This window comes from Taeniopygia guttata, chromosome 1A (genome assembly GCF_048771995.1).
Source record: "Taeniopygia guttata chromosome 1A, bTaeGut7.mat, whole genome shotgun sequence".
NCBI lineage: Eukaryota > Metazoa > Chordata > Aves > Passeriformes > Estrildidae > Taeniopygia > Taeniopygia guttata.
In genome coordinates, this window is record NC_133025.1 from 70,753,133 (window position 1) to 70,780,654 (window position 27,522).

The 27,522-nt window shown below is 35.1% G+C and overlaps 1 protein-coding gene across 9 annotated transcripts in view; it reads right to left on the reverse strand.

Moving 5' to 3' along the window:
* CCDC91 (coiled-coil domain containing 91) overlaps positions 1-27,522 on the reverse strand; it is a 108,317-nt gene that overhangs the window by 33,026 nt on the left and 47,769 nt on the right. For all 9 annotated transcript variants that reach the window (XM_072923917.1, XM_072923916.1, XM_072923915.1 and 6 more), the window contains 4 exons: positions 19,229-19,336; positions 6,241-6,333; positions 6,007-6,075; positions 4,372-4,548 (listed from right to left, as the gene is read on the reverse strand). In XM_072923917.1, the coding sequence (XP_072780018.1) occupies positions 4,372-4,548; positions 6,007-6,075; positions 6,241-6,333; positions 19,229-19,336 (447 nt within the window). The remainder of the gene's footprint in view (positions 1-4,371; positions 4,549-6,006; positions 6,076-6,240; positions 6,334-19,228; positions 19,337-27,522) is intronic.

The window sequence follows — 27,522 nt, forward strand, 5'->3', positions numbered from 1 at the left end:
ACTCTCCTTGCAGGGAAGATGCCACTGCAAAAAAACACCAGAAAAAATAGAAAAGAAAATACTGGAGACATGCCAAGCTACATCTAGTCTGTTAAATAGATGAGTTCCTAATCTATGATGACTTTTCAATGTGTTGTAAGAGGATCATGAGGTTCCTGTGCAAATGAACATTATCTTTAATCAGAAGACTACTAGTTCTTTTCAAGGAGAGCTTGTTCTTTGTGATTTAAAATGCAAGCTTGCTCTTCCCCCAAACTGAGAATGCTCTTCTAAATTAAAAAAAAAAAAAAAAACAAACAACCAAAAATCCACAAAAAGCCTCTTATAAAAGCATGAAGCATCTGAAAAACACAATTATAAAATCTGAAGATGCTGCCAGTCTCAATCAAAATGGAAGTCATCTGGACTTTTACTACTTCACAACCTTGAGAGCATGAACTAAAAAACATTTTTCCATTTCCCTAGTGATGTAAAATATCTCATATGTCCCTTTAGAGTTATAAGGCTTCAAAAATAATACCTTTAAGTACAAATACCATGTCTCTAAGTAGATCCCAAGTCACTGGAACAGTCAAAGCTTTCATGAAAAGCTTCCATTAAAAAAATCCCAAAACAATATTCCTGTTACTGTAATCCTTTAATTTCTTAAAGAAAAAGCAAGGAAGGTGGTATGTCAAAGTTGCTCCATAAATTTGAAATATTAACTCAGTATGTTTTAGTTCCTACTTTGACTGTAGGTTTATCTTTACTTGGCTGTTTCATATTTGGTAACAAAAGATTTGATATTAAATATGATTTCTTTATTAAACTGTATCTAAGTCTTCCAATTTTTCTCTGGCAATGTTAAATTAGTATAATAAATTTTAAATGCAAGTAGTGTTTCCCTGTCTGCAGACTTGACAACAATTTGATTGAGGACAAATATTTTTTTAAGACAAAGTTTTGTCAAGCATGAATATCTCACAAGTAGAAGGCATCTGCATCAACCTTCCAGATTTGGATCCCCTCTGGGTCTCCTTCCTGGCCACTCTGCAACACCACCACCAAAAAAGTCTAAACCAATACCTGTATCATCCCTGCAAAGCAAACATTAATCTTTTCTTCTTTTAAACAAATTATTTAGGTGATGAATTAAAATTTCACTGCCTAATATAGCACAAATGTGATCTTCAAACTTTTGTTGTTCTTCTACTAAAACTGCCTAACCAATGAAATGTAAACAACCCATACTTTAACGTTTTTTTCCATTTGCTTTCTCATATGTAGTCATATAACTTCTAGTGCATGTGTTCAAAAACTGGTGGAAAAAACCAACATATTTTATTTTAATAAAGAAAATTAATGGATGGCAAATTACTCTTTTAAACCAATGAATCAAAACTCCTAATCATGTTTCTCTGGTCTAGAGGGTAAAGGAGAACGCAACAAATTTATTCCACTTTTACATGGAAAATTATTTTTCCTCCTTCATAATCTAAATATTTTACAGCTAAACAGTGATGTTACAGTTTTTAAAATATGTCTTTTATGAACTCTTGCACCATACAGATGAAAATGCCTTTTTCTCTATGGGTTTGCATTTTGAAGAAAATAATAAAATTTTCAATGTTTTTGAATTTTTCCATTAATTATTTCTAGAGTTTATTTATGGGCACTTTGACTGGAAGCCATTCTGCCTCACCTGTTTGCAGAAGACCAGATGGACCCTTTGTGATCTTCCCATTTGGAGATTTACTGCATCAGTGAAGGAAAAGTCCTTCCCTTTAATACTATGCTTAACTCCTGTTTTAGTTCAAATCAATAAAGCAAATCTCTTTGAAACAATTTACAGCAAAACACAATTTTATTCTAGGATTTTTTACATTTCATTGTCTAAAATGTTAGACTCTGTGTTTGCATTTTGGCCTTTACAGAGCTGACTTAATATATTGCCTAAACAATAACTACAAGAGTCAAGAGTGCAGTTATAGCTTTTGTAAGGCAAATCTTAGAAAACAAAACATAAATAAGAAATGACTCTCTGTGGAAGGCTCTACACAGAAAAAATTACTGCCCACACACTAAGTGCCTTGTAGGCCCAAGAGTTTTTCATTGTTAAACCCAAGCTGTATCTGACACCACATATAAGTAATCATTTGGCCCATCAGCTCTGCAGGACTTCTTTTGTTGACAGAAAATTATAAGCTTTCTTGGTGTATGCTTATAAGTGCAATGGCTTAAAGGAGATATGCACGTTCTTGGCACAGGAAGAAGGGAAAATTTCTCCAAGAAGCCAATTTCTCCTTGAAAGTCCATCCTCCCCAGGGATTTTGTATTTATTAATTAGAGAATAAAGAGTGTAACTTCATATATACTGTGTATAAAGAGTGCAATGTCATATAAAGAATGTAACTTCATAGATATATGTGATTGAATTTTGGAAATCTCAAGAAAAACTGCATTTTTCCTTAATTAAAAATAGATCAGGTATTTGAAAAATGATGCTGACATGAAGGTGAAATAATCATGTATAATAATAATCAAATAAGAGAAATTATTCCTGTTAAAATAAAAGTTGTTACGGATGTTTTGTATTAAAAGAAATTGAATTAACTAATGACACTACTAAAGGAGTACATACAGTGCAAGATATTTACAACAGAATTAATCTCAAGAGACTCCAATACCTCAGTGCTGCTCAGCAACACAACAAGTACATCACTAGGTACTTCTGCACTAGGAACTACTTGATCTAAAAGAAACTTGAGTGGAAAAACCTGTCCCTTGGAGAGGCCTGAATCACTTCCTCAGGGAGATGCAGACATGGCAGCGGATTTAGGACTTTATCAAAGAATATATCCATCCATATTAAACTACTTCTAAAATCATCCTGTCTGGTGACAAGTTCAAAGGCAACATCAACCATGAGAGAATCTGCAGCACCCTGCAGAGTGAAGGCAAAGCTGCCTCAAGTCGCTAGCCCAGCTTAGCCCACATCTCTCCCACACCCAGGCCACCCAGTGCCCCCAAATCCATAAACACAGAATCCTGGCTGAACTCCAGCACCCAGCCACGGGATTCTTTCACCCGAAATCTTCAGCATCCATCAAAACCCTTCTCAAACTTCGTTACCATAGCCCACCTCCTCTTAATCTCTTCCTGTTCCACAAGCTACAGAATTGCTGTCTTTACTCCAGTAAATGAACACTTCACCACTCTCCCTTCCAGGAACAGATTCTCTACACCACTGGCCCCAGTTCTCATTCTGGACAGTCTGAATGATTTGTATCTAACTAAAGCCCAAGCAATTGTTCTCAGCTTGAATTCACCTTTGAACTCATCTGTTTATCCTTCTGTTCTGAAGAAGAATTTGATTGCCCGAAGGCTCCCTGAAAGTCTTGAAAATTGAAATTTCACCATTTGATACTTTACATTTAAAAGTAAAAAAGATATAAAAAAATAAAATCTTTGTATTTACACTAGGAATTTAGTCAATATAGAATATGATAATGTCAGAACATCAAAACTTTCTTTTGTAGCTGATTAGGTATATAAGGTTATTAATTTTGTTTAACACTGGAAAGGGAAATGGTGTCTGTTTCCAAAGAGTACTTTTATTTTACTTCAGATTCTTAAGTTTTGGGTTATTTTTTTTCTTATGCAGCACATAAAAAAATATCAAATTCCAACACACCAATGAAATACATGCTCCTTAAATTTCTGAAGACTATAACATTCAAATATGCCACCAAGAAATCAGTGAATTCACAGGCTGCCCCTCCAAAGATTTCCAGCATCACAGACCAAAAAAATGCAACTTTTGGAAGAGCAATTTACTTGCAATTTTAACATATTTAATTTGCAATTTTTAAAAATGCTAAAAGCATAGTTGGGCATGTCCCTCTCAATTTGTGTTAAGTGACATACATTTATTGTTATAGAAGCATAACTATAGAAGCCAATGATTAGAAACATTTCTGGTTCATTACTGGTTTAACGTTTCCAGTTTTTGTAACTCTCTCTTTATTTTGTACCTGTTCTATAAGGAACAAATGTAACATCTTTAGTCTCCCACAGGTATGGAAGTCATCTGAACTTTTACAGCATAAATACCACTCTCTAAGTTGCTCATCCTGGGCTCCTTTTGAAGTCAGAGGACAGAACCAGGCATGATTTATATCATTTCAACATACGTACCTTTATATTTTGTTCTGTATGTGCCAGCCTCTCTCCATACAGACAGTCTAGGTGAAGATAAACTGCTTGCTGTGCATTGCAAATATCAACTAAATGACAGATGTCACAGGAAAATCTCCCACAACCACAGAAGACATAAAAAAGTAAAACCAAAACCACACGAAGCAGGTACATGGACGGGTAAAATATACCAACCTGATTCTGCTTTCTTTGCTCTTGCATGGCTTCTGAAACAGCCTGGGCAATCTTCTCTCTATGACTATCACGTTCTGCTTCCCACAGTTTTCTTTCTTCTGCATGAATCTTCTCCATATTTCTCCTCTCCTCCTCTACTGCTTTCAGAACAGCTTCCTGCACTACTTCTTTTTCAGCCTTTGAAACAGACCAGGCACAATTAGATGAGCAACACAGCCAACCTGAATGATTCATATATATCACCTTCTTCTAATGAGGGCTATGAGCTTACAAGATACGGGATGTAAATATTTTCGCTTTCTGAACTATGAGGTTCAATTTATCTTACAGTGCTACCAAGCAGGTATTACCTCTGGGTAATGACTCAATGACTTGTGTAGTTACAGAAAGGAGAAAAGGAAGTTACAGGAAGGCTCTTAAATTCCAGCTACTGAAAACACAGGCATTCATAACTATTTTGCTTAATACAAAAAAAAAAAAAAAAAAAAAAAAAAAAAAAAAAAAAAAGGTAGCAAAACTCATGCAAGGCACATAATGGGCCTCCTGTGATATTCCCATGTGACTGTTGAGGCAGGATGGGAATGAAAAGACTTTGTTTAGAAGGCTGAGAGTATAACTCTGATTTATTTCAAAATACATCACTCTTTTACACAGAGCTTCGTGCAGACTAACCCTATTGGTCCTGAAGTGAAAATATCTCACCTATTGGTGTGCAGTGAATGACGTACAGTGGCACAACCTAACTATGAACAATGTGAACAACAACAGAGATAAGGAACCATATTTACATTCTTCTCAACAGTTTCTCAGGCTTCTGCCTGGTTAGAAACTTTCCGTTTCTCTCTGAGAATACCCACATCCACGTAAGAGATATTCCCACTCTTATTTACAAATATCTATAGTGCAAAAACTGAGCATTTTCTGTAGAAAATCAGCCAATATACATTTGTTAAAACAAATGCGTCTTCCCTCCCAAAGCTTCTTAGCCATGCTACAAGTACTCTTTTATTTTCTCCCCAATCATTATATTCAACCATTATCAGCTTAAAATTTACAAAATTATTGTCCTAACACCAATGCACTTAATAATGAAATAGATAGGAGAAAACATATTTAAAAACTGAATAGTCACTTTCAGCCAAACATCAGCTTATATAAAATAATTCAAAACCTGTTAAATTGTCCCTGATTGTATATGATTTTATAATAGTTCTCTCCTCATTGAAGATGGCCATATTCAATGAAAGTTAAATGAGACATAATTGTTTTATAAGGATCATCAGTTGACCCTGCTACCTAGCTCTTCACACCTAGCTCTTCACATCAAGATACACTGATGTCAAAGGACCACAAAAACAAATATTTAGGTAACAGCCACAACTGAACTGCGATTTTGTGACTTCTTGTTATAAACAATTCAGAGGCTATTGTCCAAGAGAAGGCAGCTACCTCTCTGCATCAAGGCATAGGATATAGCAGATGTGTTCATCTTCAGTAGAATCAGCTTCTTCTAAGCACAGATGAGAACGCAGAGCTTGATAAATACAGTTATGAAACAAAAGTGAGTGTCTGAACTTGGCATTTCTAATGACACACAAAGAATCCACATGGCATGTCCACTAATTAGAGAGATACCTTTGCAGCAGCAGCCAGAGCCTCCTTGCTTCTCTGTCTTTCTTCCTCCAAACACTTATCCAGCACTTCCTGCAAATGTTATGAAAAATTAAACTGCAATAAAGGAGTGGCTAAAAATCATTTCCGTCAAAGAGCTTAAGAAAGCTCCTCTTCCTGTCAGTAACCGTGACAGGATCATTCCCAATAAACTCCATGATGCTGGTCTCTTATTTTTTTGGTAAACAAAATCAGTACCTTGTGCTTTTGCGACTGCTGCATCATAGCTTCTTCTATCTTTTCTGCTAACACTTCCTTTTCTGCTTCCAAAATGTCAAGAAGTCGCTGATGCTATTGGGAGAAAACATTCATATTTTGCTAACCATGGCCAGTGAGTAAAACAGACAAAAAGAATTCATCCAATACACTTAGACTTGTTAGTTACTCACAAAATTACTTCAAATGTAGATTCAGTTAAATTACATTCCCAGTACTCCTTTAAGAGATTTCATGTCACGGAAAAATTCCAATAATAAGAAATTATTCATTTCCTGAATAATTAATATTTCCTTTCAGTCTAAAAAGTATTCTGAAAGAAGTTGAAAAATGAATCACTATGTAAAAGCAACACTTACACAATTGATAAAGATGGTCTAAGCAACACCACACTTTATTTCATTCAAACAGTTGCAGAATTTAAATTAGTCTTGCACTACCTCAGTTGTATGTACAGAGAGTAGAAGGCAAATGTATTTCTTTCAACCACTTGTGATATCGTGACCCTGGTGAGCCAGGAAATGTGAACAAATGAGTATTCTGCTTTTTTGTCAATTTCCTGTCATCCTAAACATTTTTCAGGGAGAAAATTATCTCTGAAGTGACCATGTATTCTATATGCAGATATAGAACTGTTCAAAATCACATCCGTTTTCTTCTCTCTGTATCAAGTAAAGAATTTGCAGGATGTGGGTTTTGTCTCTAAAAGCTAAACTGTTTCCCAAACCCAAAAATTATTGCTGGAAATTATTGATGCTACCTATTTGTCATGATATAATTGCTAACAAGTCATTAATTATTTTACAAGTTATTTAAGAGATTATCTATTATAACCTGAAAGTACAGTATCAATGCAGTAACATTTTACAAGATCACCAAGAGGAAAGTATAGTATATAGTTTTATATTAGTATAAATGTATATAACAAATTTTTTACATATACAGTTAAGCAGGCAAATCCCCCTTTCACCAGCATGTCTAAGAAACTGACATTTCTGTTTCACAAATTTTATTGTGTTTTAATTTTAAGTGTCTCTAATGGCAGCTAGAAATACATTACCAAACTGCAATACTATGTTCTGAAAAATATTTTTTCATTTGAAGAATAGAAAACTTTTAGACTGCTTTATAAAGTAAAACGCCTATCTGCCCTTCCAGGATAAACATGTAAAGAGGCATTTCCTTGTGAATTTACTTAAAATAGGTCTGAATGTGGCAGACATATTCTAATGGAAAACATCTGTGGAAGGAGTAGCAAAATTCACATCATGTTTATACTTAATGTTGTGTAACTTACTTTTCTTGTGTTTTCAGACATTAGCTTTAACTATCAGGGCACTTACAGAAATTACATTTTCCCAGTAACTCAAAGATGAAACAATAAATGGATTTGATTAGTTAAATGCTCTCCATGACTCTTCATTTGACTAGCTGCACAGGTTACAAATATGTCATTTCACAATGACATAATATAAAACAAAAACATGCAAATATTTTTGCAGACATATGCCACAAATCCAAGCTTACTAATCATGCCAAGCAAAATACTGAATCTTTATTTTGCTTATTGAGAATTGGCACAGGAGAGTCTAAGGAGAGTTCCTCAGAGAAAGTCACCTCTATCTTGAAAACACCTGCAATAAAATGGAAGTCCGTTTGTTCAGAGATGAGACTTTCTAGTTTACACCTGGCAGGCAGTGAATTCCAGCTTGAGTCTGACCATCAGATTTCCAGGTTTTATATGAAGACTGTCTATCAGATTTCTGAGTTACCTGTATCCACATTTCAAGTTGCCACAACAGGCCAGCTACCAGACATATTTCACAGCATTCTCAATGGGACCAAAATTTTCAGTTCCTAAACTTCAGAAGAGCTTTAAAATTTTATTTTCCATGTACATATGAAAAAGCATTCAACCCATCCTGGAAGTCCAAGAATGCAGATAGTTGCATTAATACAATACAGAACATGTCCAGAAAGCCAGTGGAGAAAATCAATGTCAGTCCCCATGATGACAAACCAGTTTGATGACCACAGTGCTTCACATAATCTAAACCTCCATGCAGAGTTAACGTCTTATTAACCTGACAGGGACCTGCAATCCTGAAAAATACAGGTATCACATCCAAAACTCTAACTACAAAAAAGTTGCCTAGCAATTAAACAATTCCAAAAACCCGAAGGCTGCTGTGACTGAAGTGTGATTACTTTGATTAAGCTAGGCTCTCCTATTTCCTCGGTAGACTAGAAAATCTATATGCTATTGCATTCGGATTTATATGGAATTCACAGAAATTCAGCAAGAACTTCAGGAAGAACTGTATCTGTTTATAAAAACATGTTAGTTCATATTTTTCAAGATACCAGAGTCAAGTATTTGTAAGGGCATTTAGAATGCTTTCTAAATGTCCTTACAAATAAAAACCCTAAATACAAATCCTATTATCTTTCACAATAGAAGCTAATAACTTCTGTCATAATTCAATACAACTTATTTTACATTAAATAGTATCATCTACTCACGGAAATACAGAATTTATAATTTCAATACTGTAAGTCTCTTGTGAATAGCTTGGCATGTCCTTTCCTGTTGTAATATAAATGCTTATTCATGTGGAATAATCCTCCCATAGATTATTACCCTAATATCTGAACTTCCAAAAGATCATTTATCATCACAAATGTTGCAACACCTGTCCATACGACCCAGTAAAGCCAGTTGTCTTGTATTAGTCACAGAGATACCTTGGAGAACTATTTATTTGGCCTCAGAATCTACAGTTGGTAACTCTTGTTTTTCAGAGAGAAACATACCTTAAGCTATTGCATTACATAAATTATATGAAAAAAAAAAAAGTAAATGGAAATGGAAAATACAGAATAAAATATTATGTGAACTGCTTCTCCCTCAAACAAGTCTTATTCCAGAAAACCCATATGACATAATTAGTACGGATACAACATGAAAGCTTCCATTCTGCATGTAATTAATATGCAATTTACTTAGTAATCAAGAATGTCTTGGTTTTCTCCACAGTACTATGCCTCACAGCCTCATATAGAGGCACGGATTGTCCCAGAAAGCTGTACTTATTAAAATGATGTAGAGTGATCTTGGCGGTACTATTAATCCATTTTCTAGAAAAGAATGTACCTGAATGCATCTGAATTCCTTATTTCAGAAGTACAGATCTTTCAAAGGCATATTCAGGGGTCTTGGTTCTGCATATCACTTAGGCAGGAAATCTTGGAAGTTATGGATAGTAAAGGCTTCTGTCAACAAAGAAGTTTTAGCTCTTTCTGTATAATGACAGCATTCAGACAGTCTTTGGCCAAAAAAAAAAAAAAAAAAAAAAAAAGTAGTAGTAATTCAAAGGAAGTTATTAACAATTATATCAACAAAATTCCAAGATGTTAGTTTTAATGGATCTGCATCACAAGCTATTCTCAGCCATTTGGAACTATTCTTTAGTTTGGGCAGCTATGTTTGTATTTCAGATTTTAAAATAATCCAGAAACTCTTTTAAGTAGAAATTGTTATAGAGAAGCATCTGGTACATTGAATTTCTAGACATGAAGAATGACTTTGGAGTCTGGTACTAAATGCTCACAATGAACTTTACACACAACCAGTGCTTCCTCAGCTGGTCTTTGAAGGTTAAAAACAAACAGAAGACAACAGTTTCACTTCAGCCCTTCCATGTTTGAGAGCTTTCAAGCATCCTTGTATTTTTAGCTCACAGAAGATTACAAGAAGTTTTAGGTTAATTTACTTGGTTTGTAGATTTTTGTTCTGTTATGGTAAAGACCTCTGAACAATAGACCACTGCAGAATTAAAGACCGTATCTCTTGAGTTAAATGGCTACAGCTAAGCAGCTCTATCTCACAAACCCTCCCTTTCTCACCAGGACTTAAAACCAGACAAAGGCTGAGAGTTGAATGAATCTCATTCAGCATTTGCAGTTTCCACAGGTAAGAATTATCAACATGTTCCTCTCTCTCTCTCAGACAGTATTAAAGGAATAATGGAAGAGCTTTGAGACTTCAGGTACCACTCTGAGCTATATATACCCTGAACTCTAATTCCAGAGCAATGGAGAGACCACTTTCTCCTGGTAATTGTACACGTCAGGAGCACACTGCCCATGCTTCAAACAGCAAACCTAATAAAAGCTTTCAAGACAGAGTGATTTGCCTCCTGTAAGTAGGATAATGAATTCATCAGACCTAATGGTCCTGTGAAAAGTAACCAAGTGTCTTCCAGGCTTCCTGTGAATGTTAGGAGGGTGATTTACATGGGAAGCCTTAAATTTGGAAAAAAGCATTTAACCCCTGCAAAGGTCCATCAAGTTTTTAAACAGAAGTTGAGGTGATGGTTTCTTTTATTAATCAACAACCTAAGAAGCAGAAAAAAATCTAAATATGTTGGAACTTTGAATCCAATTATCCAACTGATAATAAATAAAAGTATCTTACTGAGTTTCTGGAATGAAGAGCAAAGATGGAAAGTGATAAAAAGTGATGGCTACAGAACTGGAAATAGGATGCATGAATCAATGAGGGACAAAAGTAAATGTCAGTAAAAGCTGCACTTTGGAGCACCAGGGAAATTTTCACCCAGTGTAAGTTTCCTAGGCTGCACATTCACACTGTGTCTGTTATCTGTAAGGCACAGCAGAGAGTTAAACACTACTGAGGATACTTGGAGAGATCTAAAAAACCTTCAGCTTAGGTACAACAAATACTACAGCTCTTCAATACATCACCTTACCTGGTTTCCATAGCCTAGCACTCTCACTTCTTTCCAACAAAGCTGTAATTGACCTTCTTTTATTCCTTAGACAGGGAGTATAGGGTTAAGAGGGCAAAATTCTGAGTTGTAAAAATTCTGAGGAGCAAATTGTCTCATGACATGATGGCCCAGTAAAACATAGGAAAAAGATTAAAAAAAAAAATAGAAGAAAAGCCCCAAACGTTTCTAAAATGTGGTATTCCACAGTGGAGAGAAATACTAGCATTTCTACTCTATCCTCTGGAAAGTAGCATGAGAGGGTCAAGAAAAGTCTTGTGAAAATCAGCTTAAAACAAAAGGCATTCAAAAATAGGCTATAATGTTTTCCCCCCTGCAAGAAGTTCTCTAGGCAATGGTTCCAAATAAAAATCGTTTGATGTAGACTCAAATATAAATACAGAGGTCCTGTGGTTTTTCTTGATTCCTGTAAAAAAGAAATCCAAAAAATCTTTCTTTTTTTCCTGGAATGTGAGTCAGAGAAGACATTGTAAACAGATTTAATCACAATAGCAACTTGTCTTCTTTGTTATCTTTATATATTAAACTAATTTGTGAAGAATTGTGACATTTTTCTTTCAGGTAAGCATAATTTGAAGGATTACATAGAAGATATTATACTAACTTATGAGGTGAATGAAATAATTAATGAGATGAGCTCCTTTACAGCTAAAATGATGCATTAAAGCTATCAGTAACTAATTCTAACTTAGAGCAGTTACAATTCCTTGCATATTCCTATTAATTCTAAACCGCAAATTTAAAGTCAAACAAAAGATTGGGTGTCTTGCATAAACTAGAATGCTTTTTTAAAAAAATAGTTTATTTCTGAGTCCTGTACTGTTTCATTTAAAATGAAATGTGTCCAGGATTTCATCCATAAATAAAAATGTATTATTTTTTGCTATAGTAATGGCCATCCAATTTATGTTTCTGCAGATTGGTTCCTTCTCAATATTGAGTAAATCATCATGCAATGATCACCAAATTTGGCAGGGGTTAATTAATTTTGTCAGCTGCTATTCATAGCTTATGTAAAAGTAGTCAGTTAGATAATAATCCAAAAATAAAATAGCAAAGAATATCACAGAACAACCGAAGTCAATATGACTATCCTAAAACAAAACAGGAAAAAGAGGCCTTGCATTAATTGGTGTATCACTGCAACAAGTTATTGGTGTTTCCCTCTTCCACAGATCTTTCATCTCAGGAAACAACTGTCATACACTAAAGAAATGATACTTGGAAACTTCTTTAAATACCATCATTACCAAAACCAGTATATTGAGACATTCATATGTCTAATTCACCCTCAGTGAAAGACCAGTTTTCCTTTTAACAAGTATCTTCTCAATTTTTTAATCTAATGAAACTTCATTGTAGTTAATTGTTTAATAGAGAAAACCAAATTAATGTCATCTGCAATACTGTTTTTTTTTTTGTACCTTCACAATATATGGACACAGAACCATCCTCCTCTCTCAAGACTTGAGGAAAATTATCTTCAGGAATATTTTGTAAATGTTTCAGCACTTCATTCACCAGCATGGAAAACAAAACACTAGATGAGGCTTCTTAAGAATTCAACACTTCAAATCTGTTCACCTATTTTAAAAGAAACATTAGCTCACTATGTTCTACTTTTATTTCTGTCTCTAATTAAGGGATCTAACAGTAGGAAGAAATAATACAGGTTATGGGAAACGTTATTATCTATGGGAGAGGAAGGTGATGTAATAAAAATACATAATGATTTTGTAATGTTATCAAAATATTCCCATTTCTACATCCTATTCAAAATATTATCCTGAGGAAAAAGGCAACCTTATTAAAATACTAGTAATGGTTTTCTGCTCCTTTAAATAAGGCTGGCTACATTTAACAGCATTTTCTTTTATACTGCACCTTTTCTTCATCACTGCTAAGCTCTGCCTAAGTCAAATGATAAGGACTGGTAATTGTAACTGGTTTCTTACACTGTCCTCACTATCTGTGGCATCTCAAGTGTTTGGCAGTGCAAGGTGGAAAATCTATCAGGAGAATTCCAACATCTGGTACATATTTCCACTTCCTCAAATTATAACTTATTACTGCATGGTTGAACTGTATATTTTTGCCAGTTTGAGATCCAAGTGTCTAACAAAGCAGCAGAGCTTTTCCAAGCTCAGGAAACAGCAAAACATTATTACACGAGAAAAGCTAAAACAATGTAAATATAAAGAAAAATTTTAGTAGCTGTAATAAAATAACCAAGGATAGGTTTGTACTCAGGGTTCCCCTCAGCAGCACACAGTGAGTGCACAAACTGTATCATTTGAGCCATATCAGAGGATGAAATTAGGTTTAAAACATTTTGCTGCATAAGTATTTCATTGTTTTTATAAATAAGTAGGAAGATATATAAAGACATCTAATAATGAAAATATTTTTCTTGGAAATCATACGTAGTAATAGAGATGATTAAAAACCCTACACGCTTCAAGCTCCAGGGGATACAGAGATAAGCAATTTCATAAAAATGTGACAATAATAAAAAAGTATCAATTACTTCTTCTAGTTTGTGATCTAATTCATTTCCCATAGGAGTTCTTCATAAATTTCTCCATTTATCAGGAAGGAATAAAGGAAACTAACTCCTAAAATATGACCAATGTAAACAGCAAAATATTCAATAATGGAAGACAGCAAAACAGAACAAACCCAATTTTTTTTTCAACTACAGATGACAGAAAAATAACTGAGGAGAAAAATCATTCTGTATTGCTTAGCTGTTCAGAGTATCAACAAGAGTTGAGGGCATAAATTCCTAACAAGTCGTGAATGTTTGAAGATAACAAGTTATATAAGCAAAAGAGAGAAAGGAAAAAATAATCACTCTACAGAGCTACTTTCAAGCGCCATTTGACAAATTCAAGGAAGCAAATGTAATTTCAAAATAAGATTTTTGGTGGAGACGCTAAAAGTATCACGGCTGAATTAACAGTGCAAAGGGATTGCAAAATTAACCTCCAACTAGCATGTGAGAATGGGTATATTGAAATTGAGTCAGTAAACTCTGGTAAGGGTTTATATTAAAAAAAAAAAACACACTACCAAACAATAATGCCTGTTACCAGGTTTTTTCATGGAACGACAGAATCACAGAATGAGTCAAGATGGAAGGGATCATAGTGGGTCATCTGGTCCCACTTCCCTGCTAAAGCAGAAGAAATCCTGAAAAAAATTTCAGAATTTGGAAAAGAAAACCAAGCAAACAAACAAAAAACCATCCCAGCACAGGAAAAGCTGACTCTTCCTCTTTTCATTTTGATTCTGTCTATATCATGGAAATCAAGGAGGTATCAGGAATTCAGAAATACATTTCTCAAATTTGTCACAGGATTTTAATCAATCCTTGTTTTTTGCTCCTTTAAATTCCGAGAAAGTGCAACTTCACTCTTGGCAAAAGAGCAACATATCTAAAAACGCACTATAAAGATTAATTATGTGAAGGTGAATTACATGAAAATGTAACAGGAAAGACTGATTAGAAGTGCTTGATTTTGAAGGGAATGAATAAACAAATATTTCTGCAGCAGCAAATGACAAGATTTCTGGGAATTGAGAGGAAATGCTCAAAGAAGGGGACAAGGTAAGTACTCGAAATAATTTCCAAACCTATCATAGTTGGAATTATTGAACCAGAAAGGTTGTGCTAACTGCAGTGTTAGTATTTTCAGTCTGCAAGTCTTCAGCATTACTACTCTCACTGCAAAAATTTGGCCAATGTCTCCTAAAAATGCAAATATTCACAAGACTCTCAGAATCTAGTTTGCATATGGCCCCTTCAAGATCAGGCATTTAAAAAATTTTATAATTACTACCATCAGATGGGAAAAACACAGAGCCTCTTCCAAGAGAAGAAAAACATAATCAAAGTTAATAAAAAACAATTATTAGAGAAGCATGAAGCACATTTTGAGTAGTTATAAAAGCAATTATTTGGAATCAAAGAAAATTATATTCTGAAAATTATATTCTAAGAAAATTATTATCTCCTGTGAAACTAAGTTTCCAATTGAAGTAAACATTTTCCCCGGCATACAAACAATTGCTGTAAAAGAATAGTACTTCCTACATTCTACATTCTAGGAGTTGTTAGGAGACATACTGGTACTTTTATAAAAGATTATGCAAAACATCAAAATGAACCATCCAAATATTAGAGAAGATAAGATATTCATATTCCAGCAGTTTGTGACTATTGTCACACCAATTTCCTGCTTCTCCACAGGCTGTTCTTGAAAGCATCCTAAACTTTAAAAGATTCCAGCCAGTGGAATTTTTATTCTGACTGACCAGTTGTTTTCCTATTGAAGATAAACCAGCACTTCTCTGAGAGAGTCTCAAAGAGACAAAAAATTTCATGCAAGAGATTTTGAACTGCTATTTATCATACAAATGACAGCCAACATCATGACAGAGTGGAAAAAACATTAAAGACATGGGGGTAACTCTAGTTGTCTTAACGTGCTGCTGCATCTAGAAATGTGAGACATGTTTCAGACACATAAAATCATCATGAAAAATAACTGCTGTATATATTTATATGTGATATTTTGATACACATATCATTGACTATTTCAAGAAGAATAAAAATTGTACCTTGCTATAGACACATTTTAACGCCATCTGCTTTGATTGAATAGTATGACAAATTTCTGAGTATAAAAGAAAAAATCTGTTCAAAAATTTGTTGATTCTTTTTCACCATGTATTTTCACACAGCACATGAGTAAAACCACAAGACCACGTCCGATGTTCCTTTTCAGAAGGTGTCAAAGGTTAGTCTCGGAAAAAGATGAGGATGAAATTTGTAATTTTCCAACTTGTAAAGAACTGGTATGTTTTCTCCCGGCATTTTCTGATATCATCAAACTCTAATAAAGTAAAACTGACAAGCATAGATTTCCTAAATATTCAGTATATGACATGAGTGATTTCTGGCACAGAGAAAAAGAGTTCTCTTTGTCCTGTTCATTGATGGAAGACACCACGACACTGGTGTCCCTGAATGTGCCACAAGAATGTGGCAAACCAAAGCGTGGTTTGCTTTGGGAAATATTGGAATCACAGAATGGCCTGGGTTGGAAGGGACCTTGGAGGTCATAAGGTTCCAAACCCCTGCCATGGGCAGGGACACCTTCCACTATCCCAGTTTGCTCAGACCCCATCCAACCTGGCCTTGGATAGTGCCAGGGATGGGGCAACCACAGCTTTGGGCACCCTGTGCCAGGGCCTCAGCACCCTCACAGGGAAGAATTTCTTCCTGATATCCAACCTAAACATTTTCTCTGTCAGTGTGAAGCCATTCCTGTCACTCCAGGACCTTGTCAAGAGTCTCTCCATCTTTCCTGTGGGCTCCCTTCAGGTGCTAGAACACCACAATTGGGTCACCCCAAAGCCTTGTCTTGTCCAGGCTGAACAATCCCAATTCCCCCAGCCCTTCCTCCCAGCAGAGCTGCTCCATCCCTCTGATCCCCAGCTCTGCAGGGGGGTCTCACCTGAGCAGAGATGCAGAGGGGCAGAATCTCCTCCTCCCCTGCTCCCCTCACCACTCTGGATATGGGAGTGTATTTCCTTGGGAGAATCAGCAGCCCTAGAGGATGTCACCTGGGAAGGAACCATTCTAGTGATCATCACCCAGGATGCTACCTACAGAGAGACACTTTGCTGACAAGCCTGACACATAATGATCAAATATCAACTGCAGGTATTTTTCCAGCTGGAAACTGGGATAGGACCATGCAATGAGGTCTTTCACTTCTTTCCCCATCCTGGAAAACACAACCTTGTACACTGAACATTATCAGCAGAATAGCACCTCTCTGGACAGGATTTTCACCTGCACCTCCACCTAATATAATTAAGCTTCAAAATCAGAAATTTCAATAAACTCTAACGAAAGGTTAAAGACAAAAAGAGAAAAACAGCTTTTCCTCCATCTCAAAGACACTTTTGTGAAGAAGGGGCATGGGAATTTAGAGGGGAAACGAGAGTAAGTAGAAGACATGACAAAGGAGTTATCATAAGATAATTATGTTTGTGTGGAACTGGAAATAAAACAGCAGAAAATTTAAAAGGAATGGCAAATGAGCACAAAATCTGTATGGTTTGACAATTTTACACAGGCTTAAAACTTTGAAGGCAAGATACCGCTTGTAAGGCAAGAATATTAGAAGGGAACAAAAAAAGGAAGCAATTTCTGTGTTGAGTGTATAATTGTTACTGCTGCACCAAAAAAATTCTTTACAGTGATACAAACACTCATAAATCTCCATGTAAATGTGGCTATGCATCTACAATCCCATAACATAAACCAGCAATGAAATCTGTGTATAAATATCAGCTGTAATTTCATCAAACTTAGTTGTTAGCACATAAAATCATTTGAAGAAAAAGAAGTGTGAAAATAAACATGAAAACATACATTTAAGAATAGATACGTTCAAAAAGAATAAAAAACATACCACCCACTTCTCAGATCATTCAACAAAGTTTTATGAGTGAATAAAATCTGCCAGTATAAATCATATTTAATTAAACCTGATAGCTCAACCACAAACACCCATACTTGTCTATTTGTTTAGGCTTCAAAATCTCAATGTTACATTACAATTAGAGGTGAAAAACCTCGATTTTATTGAATGAGAAATGACTTGAAATTAGTGAACAAAATACACACTTTTTCAGGGATCCAAAGGGGTGTTAAATGCAGACATGATGTGAACTGGGCACTGTGTTTTGTTGTAACCACTCCCTGTGCTATGACCAAGAACAGTTTTTTACATTGTTGGATTCTCCCCAGGTAAATCTGCACCTCTTCAACATGTTTCCACACTTCTGTCGCATTTTTGGGGTTTTGATGCAAATCTGACTGATCACAGGTGCAAGTGATTGCTCAGTCTGTAATAAAAATCTCAAAAAATCTTCCTGTGACATTTCTGTATCTCATGAGGTTCATTCCTTTTTAAGATTCAGAAAGTGATATCAAGTTAGCAAATTATGTGCTCATTTCAAAAATGCAAACCATTTTTTTCAAAAATTCATTTTTACTTTGTTTTAGAGCTTTATAGCAAGCATCAAATAACTACAATTCAGTGCAATAACCTCACTCATGATGCAATCAATTCCTCCTCATTATGACGTCTTTCCTTCACACTTTTTACACAGATTCTTATATATTTAATACACATTTGCACTAGGTGTTAGTTGATATGGTTAGAACAGTCAAATAGTACTAAAACACTTCAGGAAATGGTGGAGTCTTTCAAGGGGACTTTTGATGTATTTAGGACTAAGATACTCCACAAAAATTTAAAGAAATATCCTTGGTATTTTTTTCAGAATTGTTGCTAACACTACTTAAAAGGTAACTTAGTTGTAATATAAGCAACTCCAGGGGGCTATTAACAAATTAACTTCTTGGTTTTTAAACTCCCATGCTCATGGTTATTATTATTTTGATTTAAGAGCTGCACTTCAGTCAAATCAAGATCTTACTGATAACAAACCAGGTTGACGCTGTTCAGAGACTCATCACTAATTGCTCTGATCTCAAATACTTGATGTGCAGTGTGCTTTTACTCAAGTCATGCCAAATGAGCCAATTTAGGCCATTAATGCATATATGTATTTCCGGATATTATATAACCCCTCATAGCTTTTTATTTTTAGGTAAGATTTCTATGAAATAAAAATAGGTGTGGACAACACGTTTTCATCTACCACCGAAGAACCATCTCAAAATTTGGACCAAGAACTCATGCAAATCTCACATAATCAAATCCTGCATTTAACTGCATAAATGAAAATTAATTGAATGGTTTCTCCAAGACCACAGAAAATGGCAGCTGCTAAGAAGTAAGTATTAAGTTGCTCTTTTTCCTCAGTACTACACTCTCCTTGTATCTGTTCCAAGCAGGCTCCAGTGCTATAGAACATTTTTGATCCCAATAGATGAAGAGTCCTTATTTATTTTGCATTTTAAAATACTTGTGTTTAGTGGCACACTGAGGAAACAAGGTGAGAGATGGATCATTTTCTTTGGGGATCATACATGTTAATGTTTTTTTTTTTAAACAGGAGAAAGTTGACACTAAAAGAAAATAATGGAAATTCTTGCATGTGCACATCCATACCTGAGCATCAAGGAGCTCTTCACATTTGTGAGAATGCTTTTCAATGGTTAATATATACTGCTTTTCAATAGCTGCCTCTTGCTTCTGAACTGTAGATTGTAGCAGTGCCTGCAAAAAAAAGGCACAAAATACTCAACAAATATATAAGTGGGATGTTTATTGGTAGCTGCAGATCCACTCAGACACATCTATAACCAGAATGTGGAATGCTGTTATAAATTTGGAATGTGCAATGATTAAAGTACCTTTCTATGTAACACTACCTTGTTTTCAGTCATGACTAACATTTTTTGTACCTCAGATTTCTTATACAGTCTGCCTAAAAGACAGCAGCACACAGAAGATAGAGAGGGAAAGTATTTCTGTTAAATATACTCATATTAGTGGGACCACACAAGAAGAGGAGCATATGAAAGCTGCTGAAGAGAAGGAAAAAAAAGCAAAAAAAAAAAAAACAAACAAAAAAATAACAAAAAGAAAAAGCCAGACATATTTCCCTGGCTGACAAAACTCCAAATCCTCTCGCCACTGTGTAAGATCCCATGGGCCAAGCATGATCTTCACAACCACAAGTCAAGTAAAAGCAGATGGAAATTCTGAGTAACATAAAACATAAAAGAATGCCCCCCCAGGATGTTCACACTTGAATGTGAAGCAGTGGAAGGCAAAGTGTGGAAAGCCAAAGTACCCAGGCAGTAACAAACAGCTGATGGGAGCAGGGGCTGTGAGCGTGAGCACATGTTTGTGCACACGTCTGAACTCACACATGCTTGGCTGAGCCCTGCAAAACCTCCAGCATCTGAATGCAGAAAGGGAAATAAAAACCCTGAAGATACATGAAAAACCAAATTATGATTTGTAGAATTATGCTCAGGTTTCCCTAAACAGTGATGGTAGCTAAACATTTACCTGGCTCATGTGATTTAAACCTTTTTCCCTGATAAAATATTTTTGCCACTTTCCAAATATTCATCAGGCTATTTATACACAGTGCACCAAACTATTCTTAACTAGTAATCAATATACTGAATTAGTCAAAATGACTGGGTAAATTAAAACAGACATGACTTTTACAGAAAACAGACCTCTGGCCCAAATGCAGACAAAGGAAAAAAAATCCCCATCTTTCAAACAGTCTTTATTTTAGAGATACATTTACTTCATGGAACATAACACACACATCAAATAAAATTTTGAATACTTAAAAAAAAAAAACCACCTAAGAATGTATAAAAAAGATAAAATCTTCTGACAATTTTTCAATTACCTTTCCAAACTTTCCACTAACTATCCTCTTATGCCAAAATTGCTGTTCTTCAGTAATGCTGTACCATGGTAGCAGTTCTCAGCACAAGTTCAGTGATTAAAAAGGTTAAAACTTGTGCTTAATCAAACTGTAAGAATGCATTTACTGGTGTTTGCAAGGTATTTAGCAAACTGCAAGTTTACTTTCAAAAAAGCCAATTTATTTCTAACTAAATTAAGTTCTTTCATTCATAGAAATTTGAGCACTCAGAAAAACTGAACGCTCAAAGAAGTGTAACCTCTGTACATGAATCTTTATACTCTGCATAAATTAGAAATAGCCAAATATCACTGGCAAAAGTTAAGCCTGGACCTTGGGATTTGGGTTCCTTCTTTTACCTAAATTATTGTAGCAAGGAATGTTTCATGTAACCAGTACAAAAGAAAACAGAATAATTCCATTCTTAGGGAACACAGTAACAGAATGGTCATTAAGCTGCCATGGCATTTCTCAGACAGTTTCTTGCTCATGCCAAGGGTTGAGTCACTTTATGCACTTTGCTGTGCAGACTTCACTGGCAACTTCTAAAATCCTATTAAATTGTATAAAGAACTTTCAGTTTTCAATGGAATAATTATTATTCATTGGATGGCATGTAGAGGCTGTTGAATTTTTTAAATTAACTTTTTAATACTACTTATCTTTAGACAATACATAAAATTCCACATTCAGAAACAAAAGCCTTCCTTTTCTGTTGTACTCACTATTAACTCAGTTTAAATAGTACCACAGCATTGATGCTGTATTTGACTCTTCCACTAGTTGGCCAAGTGGGGAGAAAGAGAGAAAAATCTCCCTACGTAGTACTACAGGTTTCTCAATGGGAAACCAGCACAGATGTGTGAAACCCATCCAAATATCTGGCAAATTTCAAGGTAATCAGCTACTCAAATTTAATAATTTAAAGAAAAAATGTTTACCAATTATCTCATTTGCTAAACTGAAACACACATTTGGCTACTTGATGATCAGTATCTCTAATCTTATAGTTATGACACTAAAAGACTTTTGATTAATTGCTATACTGGGCAAATACTCTTATCACTGCTGAAACACAACTTTCTTCTTTAATTAGTTAAGAGGAGCTATTAATTATGCTGCTGGGCTGACATTCCATAAATCTACAGTCAATGACCTAATACCAAGCTGGTGTTCTTGAAGCAGTCCCCTTTTAATGGAATAATTTCAAGTAAGGTTACAGCAGAATGTAGCCTATGGCACCTCTTGCATGAAGTCAAGGATAGGATTTCAATATGAGTGCTCTTGTTAATTAATTTTTCCTTCTATATATTTTGCAATGAACTTCCTTGACACTGGCTGGGAAGGGTCATCATAGAATCACAGGATCATAGAATTTTAAGGGTTGGAAGGAAATTTAAAGATCATGTAGCTGCAACTCCCTGCTATAGGCAGGGACACCTTCCACCAGACCAGGTGGCCCAGAGCCCCATCCAACCTTGGCTTCTTCCCCACTTGCTGATCTCTCTGCTAACTCAAAAAAAAAAAGTCAGACAATTGATACTGCTTTTCCTTCAATAACCAAAATGTCATGGTGCCTTCTGACAGAACAAAGAGAATGAAATTTCCTTATGTTCTCTGTAGAGTCTTCATGATAGTTTGATAAATGATGCATTATAAAAATCACATAAAAAATGTTATTTCCTCAAACTGTTATAAAAATCTTCACACATCTAAATGACTGTACAAAACATTCTTAAATTAAACTAGGAACTAAGTAAATTAGTCTGAACCCCTGTTTGAGCTCAGATAAAGAACTAACCTTAGCTTTAACTTTCATACATTGAAATAATTTTAGAAGACCTTGAACTGAAAGTAAATTCAAATATCATAAAAAGATCCATGATCACCCTGGGAGGTTCTTAAGGGAATACACATTTATTACATGTCTTAGCACTGGTCAGAGTATTTAGTCCTGAAACTGCCAGCACACTACCTGTGTGGTGGGAATCCTGGAGAATGGCATTCCTGCACACACATCAGGGACTGAAGAACTGCACTGTGCCCAATATGAGAAGAAAAACTTAAAACCAAAAATGATCACAACACTTCATTCTGTATTTCTACAGTGTGTTATATACCGAGTACCAGATTATCTCTACAATTTCTCCTCATACTTAAAAAGGCAAAAGTGCAGTAAATACGGTTTTGCCAAAAGTGGACACCCCAGCCTATTTTTAATACAAACCTACTTGCACAGCGCTAGTGCATTTCGTGTTCATTTTAATGGCAATAGAAACCACAGCTACTTGCCCAGACAAAATTTATTGTAAGGCCAGAAGCTAGACTTTATGAGAAACCATCTTGAATTAAATAGCCAAAATAAGACCATTACCCAATTCTTCCTGAATTCCCTAAGAGCAAAAAATTACCAAACCCCTTTCTTTTAACTCCCTCTTTTTATTTTAGGAAAAAGCTAGTGAGAATAAAGGCAATGGGAAAAACAAAGCAGAGGTCATTATGCTCCCCTATCTCTTCTGAGAAAAAAAAATTAAAAGCAATTCTGACCCATGCAAAACACAGGCTTCCTAAATGCACAGCATTGTGTGAAAATGTTAAACCTACTCATATATAACATCAGTTTGAAAAACAAATCATGGTGTATATGTTGCTGGGTTATGTTTTAGAATGCTTCTTAAAAGCACTGCATAAAAAGCCATAGTCAATCCAAAAGAATATCCTGCTCAAGCATCACTGGCTTGTTTAAGTAGCTGAATGGAAGCCAGTACATCAAACCACCTCTTTACTTAAAAATTACTGAGTCAGGATGACCAAAACAAGTCATCCTTAAAAATAAAATTTACTAATGAGAAGTTACCACACTGCTTCAAACATGTGAACTGTATTAAATACAGCAATAGTACTTTGGAATTTTTATGCTTTGTAGCATTAGACAATAATTAATCTAATTCAGCATCCTGTCTCCACCATTTAATAACTTGCTACTACTTAATTTACGTGTGAAATGCAATTAACCAATTGCTGAAAGATAAAACAGAGCAGAGGACACAATGCAAATTCTTTCCTGACCCATGGAAAAGATGCAGTAACTCAATAAAATGCAGTATTTGACTAGTTGTGTTATTATTATAATAGATAATTCAGCTATTAGCTAAGACAGAGATAATACAAATAAAACTATTTAGAAGACTTCTGAAAATGTCTTTTTCAAAAGAATTCAACTTATCCACGTCAGATTTTGCAGATTTTCATGACTGGGCTATTTCCAGGTGAGCCTGCCTTTTTAGTGAAAATGAATCACATCCACTTAGGTGCTGTGGAATAAGGGCAGTTAAATAAAAAAAAGGGTAATGTATTTTTTGCAGTGATATAAAAAATTGAATTTTTTATTTGTTGAATATTTGTGGATATTTGTTGAATATCCACAAGCATATTCAACTGCTTGTGGTTGAAACTGTTGATCCATACCAGTAAGGATCAACAACTTACATTTTGAATACTATGCTGTGTTTATCTAGATAGCTCAGTTTTACTGGTATGTGAGGGTAAAGGATTCATTTTCCACAAAACAATGTTCTCTCAGACTCCTCCCAGAAACAAACTGAAAACTCACTCTTAATCTTCTATTAATGTTCTAATTTTTATACTATTTAACACTCGATTTATTATTCTATAGTCAGAAGCACATACAAAATTCATCCTTACTAGAAAGGGAGGGAGAGATTCCTTGCAATTTTTATAATTGCTTTCAAAATGTAAAGGCCATTTAATCAATGATAGAATACTTTTGATAGCCAGATCCCTGAAAGTATGAGACTTGATTGTACCTTGCTTGTATTGGAATTCTGTAGAGACTTCCATGGTAGCATCACTATTGTAGAAAAGTACTCTTATACTGTAAAATCCCAAGGAATCTCTCCTTTTCCAGCCACCACCTCTCCATAAGAAAAAATAACATTGTTTCATATTCTAGGCTCACTTGAACTCTACGGTGACTTGCACATGAACAAGCATAGAAGTTGGAAGTGAAATACAAGCCCTTACAACAATTTTGGATTTGTCCTTTTATTCATGTGTCAGGTCTTTCTGAGCCAGGATGTCAACTTGGAAACTTAATAAGCTAAGCTGATGTTTAAAAGAGCTGAGAACTGGCCACATTTCAGTTTTCCCTCACTAGGGATAAACTATGTCTAAAAAAAGATATCCTGATTCTAGATTAACTTCTTTTGTAATGAAATCCTTCAAAATTTCCTTTGTTTATTAGAGGGTAACCTTTCAGTTCAGAGGTGTATTATTGGCACAAATATTTTTGAAAGAAAATCGGATGGCTCCCACATATGCCATGCTTTGAAAATTTGTCTGTTCTTACATTCTAAGAATCTGAAAAAACCCCATCATCTTACACTGAAAGCTGATGGACAAAACTCTTACTGCAGCAAGGGCTGGGAAGAACTTTTCACCTTGTAGTTAATTTCCATAAAGGGAACACACATCTGATTCATGCAGCTGGTCTTTTAACACTATTAATTGCATAAAATAATCTAAGGAAATAAAACCCATCAAATAAATACACATGCCTGTAACCTCATATTCTTTAAAGCTTGCATTAGATGATATTTCACAGGATGAGAAATAAAACAGATTAAAACTATTAAGTCATCTACTTACAGAACTGCGACAATTTCAGAACAAAAGCTTGACTAAACAAGCACAGGAGAAATTCTTATGTTGCTTGTGGTAAATATCTTAAGATGTGATGTGATCCCACAAACAAAACTTCCAAGATCTCCATTTACTTTTCTTTACTGTGCTTAATTACCAGGGATAAAAGTTTAAAAAAACAATTACATGAAAGATAGAAATAAAACAAAATTAGGTTAACATGAGGAGGGGAAACTTGGCCTACACAGAACACTGAGTTAATTTTTAATTTATTTTCCTGTGTTTTTTAATATAAATTTCATGACTGTGTTGTGGATGGTTTATTTGTTGTAAGGAAGATTAGAATGTGAGACACTTAACAATGGCCAAGGCTTTTAAGGGTTTGTGCTACATAGCATCTAATGGTCTCTATTAATGGATTTCCCAACACATTCAACAAGTGAACATTCCAAAGATAACTGAATTTAATTCTAAAAGCTTTGGTATACCCAGGTCCTTGAAAATAGGTCATTCAATATTTGACTTGTGTAAGCTGCATTTTCAGCACTGCTGCCACATTAAGAAGGACCAATCAGCAGTAGGAATTGAGGGCTTTTGTCCTCAAACTTGAGTGCCTGGTCTGCCCAGGGATACCACACTAGTGAAAGATCCATGTGTAGAGAAATCCTGTGTTTCTAAACAATGTTTATATTTAGTGTATTACTTTTCATAGAATGTTTATTTTCAAGTTACATAAAGTCACTCTTGAATACCATGGAACCATGACATGAATATACCTCATACAAGCCTTCCTGTTGCCTCATGTGGTTACTTGAACACTCTGATGAGAAATAATATCAGATATGCCAAGCTCTGAGTAAATTACTGCAATCAACCCTGTCTACAAACATGAGGTGACTTATTCATCAGGGTTTTTAAAAAAACCCAAGCATTTTTTTGGATGGTTGTTTAATACCTTTCTTGTAATCCTTTGCCATGTACTTTAAAGAAAAAAAGTAACACTGTAACATCAGTGGAGGCAAAATCTGTTCCGTAGTTTGGTTCCATGGTATTAAAGAGTGACTTTATGTAACTTGAATATAAACATTCTATGAGAAATAATACACTAAATATAAACATTGTTTAGAAATACAGGGTTCAATTAACTCCCTAATCTTTTGTGCCAAATCACTGAAACTGATAAATATAAAACTTATTTTCCAGAAGGCATGTCAGATCTACCCAGCTGCTGCTGACTGGCAAAACAGCTTTCAAAAATTATTATGGCACATAAATGTATCCCTTTACCCAACTACAAAGGAAGAAATTATTCCTTCAAAGGGCCAATATAGCCCATGCAGAGCTCTCATTTAGTTCACACAAATCAATTAAAATGGTGAATAATTACACTTTGAAAACATTCAAAACTTTCATTCAACACCATAAAATTGCTGGATTTCACAATTTGCTTATATTTTCAGAACTAAAAAGAAGGAAACATACGTGCAGCAATTATCAAAAGCTCACAAGCTTTTTCAATTGTAAGTCCACACAGGAACAGACAAATATTTTACACATATCTAGAACAAAACAGAAACTAAAAATGCTGGCATTGATGTTCAGTGGCACATCCAAAGGTCCACATTCCAAATAAAATTCCCTTTTGAGAATTTCTAAGGCAAAGGGGTCCTCAAAGAATTAAGGGAAGAGGAGTAAAATTCTTCCCCAGAAGTGAAGTGAGGGAGGCATGGAGAAGTGGGACACCACCAGTGGCCATGTTTCAGCTTTCTCAGGAATGTAAACTTTGAAATATTTTTCTGGACAGGTTCAGAATGAAATTAGTATAAGTCATTATAGAGACAGACATCCACAGAGAGCCAATTTCAATATCAGAACTCTACTAACAGTTACTAGCAAGATTATTAAAAGGCTTTCTTATTATCACAAAATCATTAATATTGGAAATGATTGCTAAAATCATTGAGTCCAACCCCTAACCCAGGACTGCCAAGCCCACCACTACATCTTCCTGCCCTCAATGCCAGATCATTCTTTGGTTACAAATTAGTGCTACCAAACAGTTAAAATCTGAAATTCTTCTTCACTAACTACATTGTCAGATTTGTGTTCTCAGCTCACAGTTGCCTACCAGGTCTTAAATTTCCCTTTTCATTTTCAAAACCAGCCTTAATTTGCATTTCCCATTATCAGCTTTTTAGTCTAATTAGAATTCTTAGCTTTACCTTCTCTTCCCAACTTGATTCAGTTTTTGTCCTTTGTGAGTTTCTTACTCAATAGTTTCCATAACAGAACAAAAGACACAGATTTATGCTCCATGGTAACATCCAGTTCTTTCATCTTACAAGCT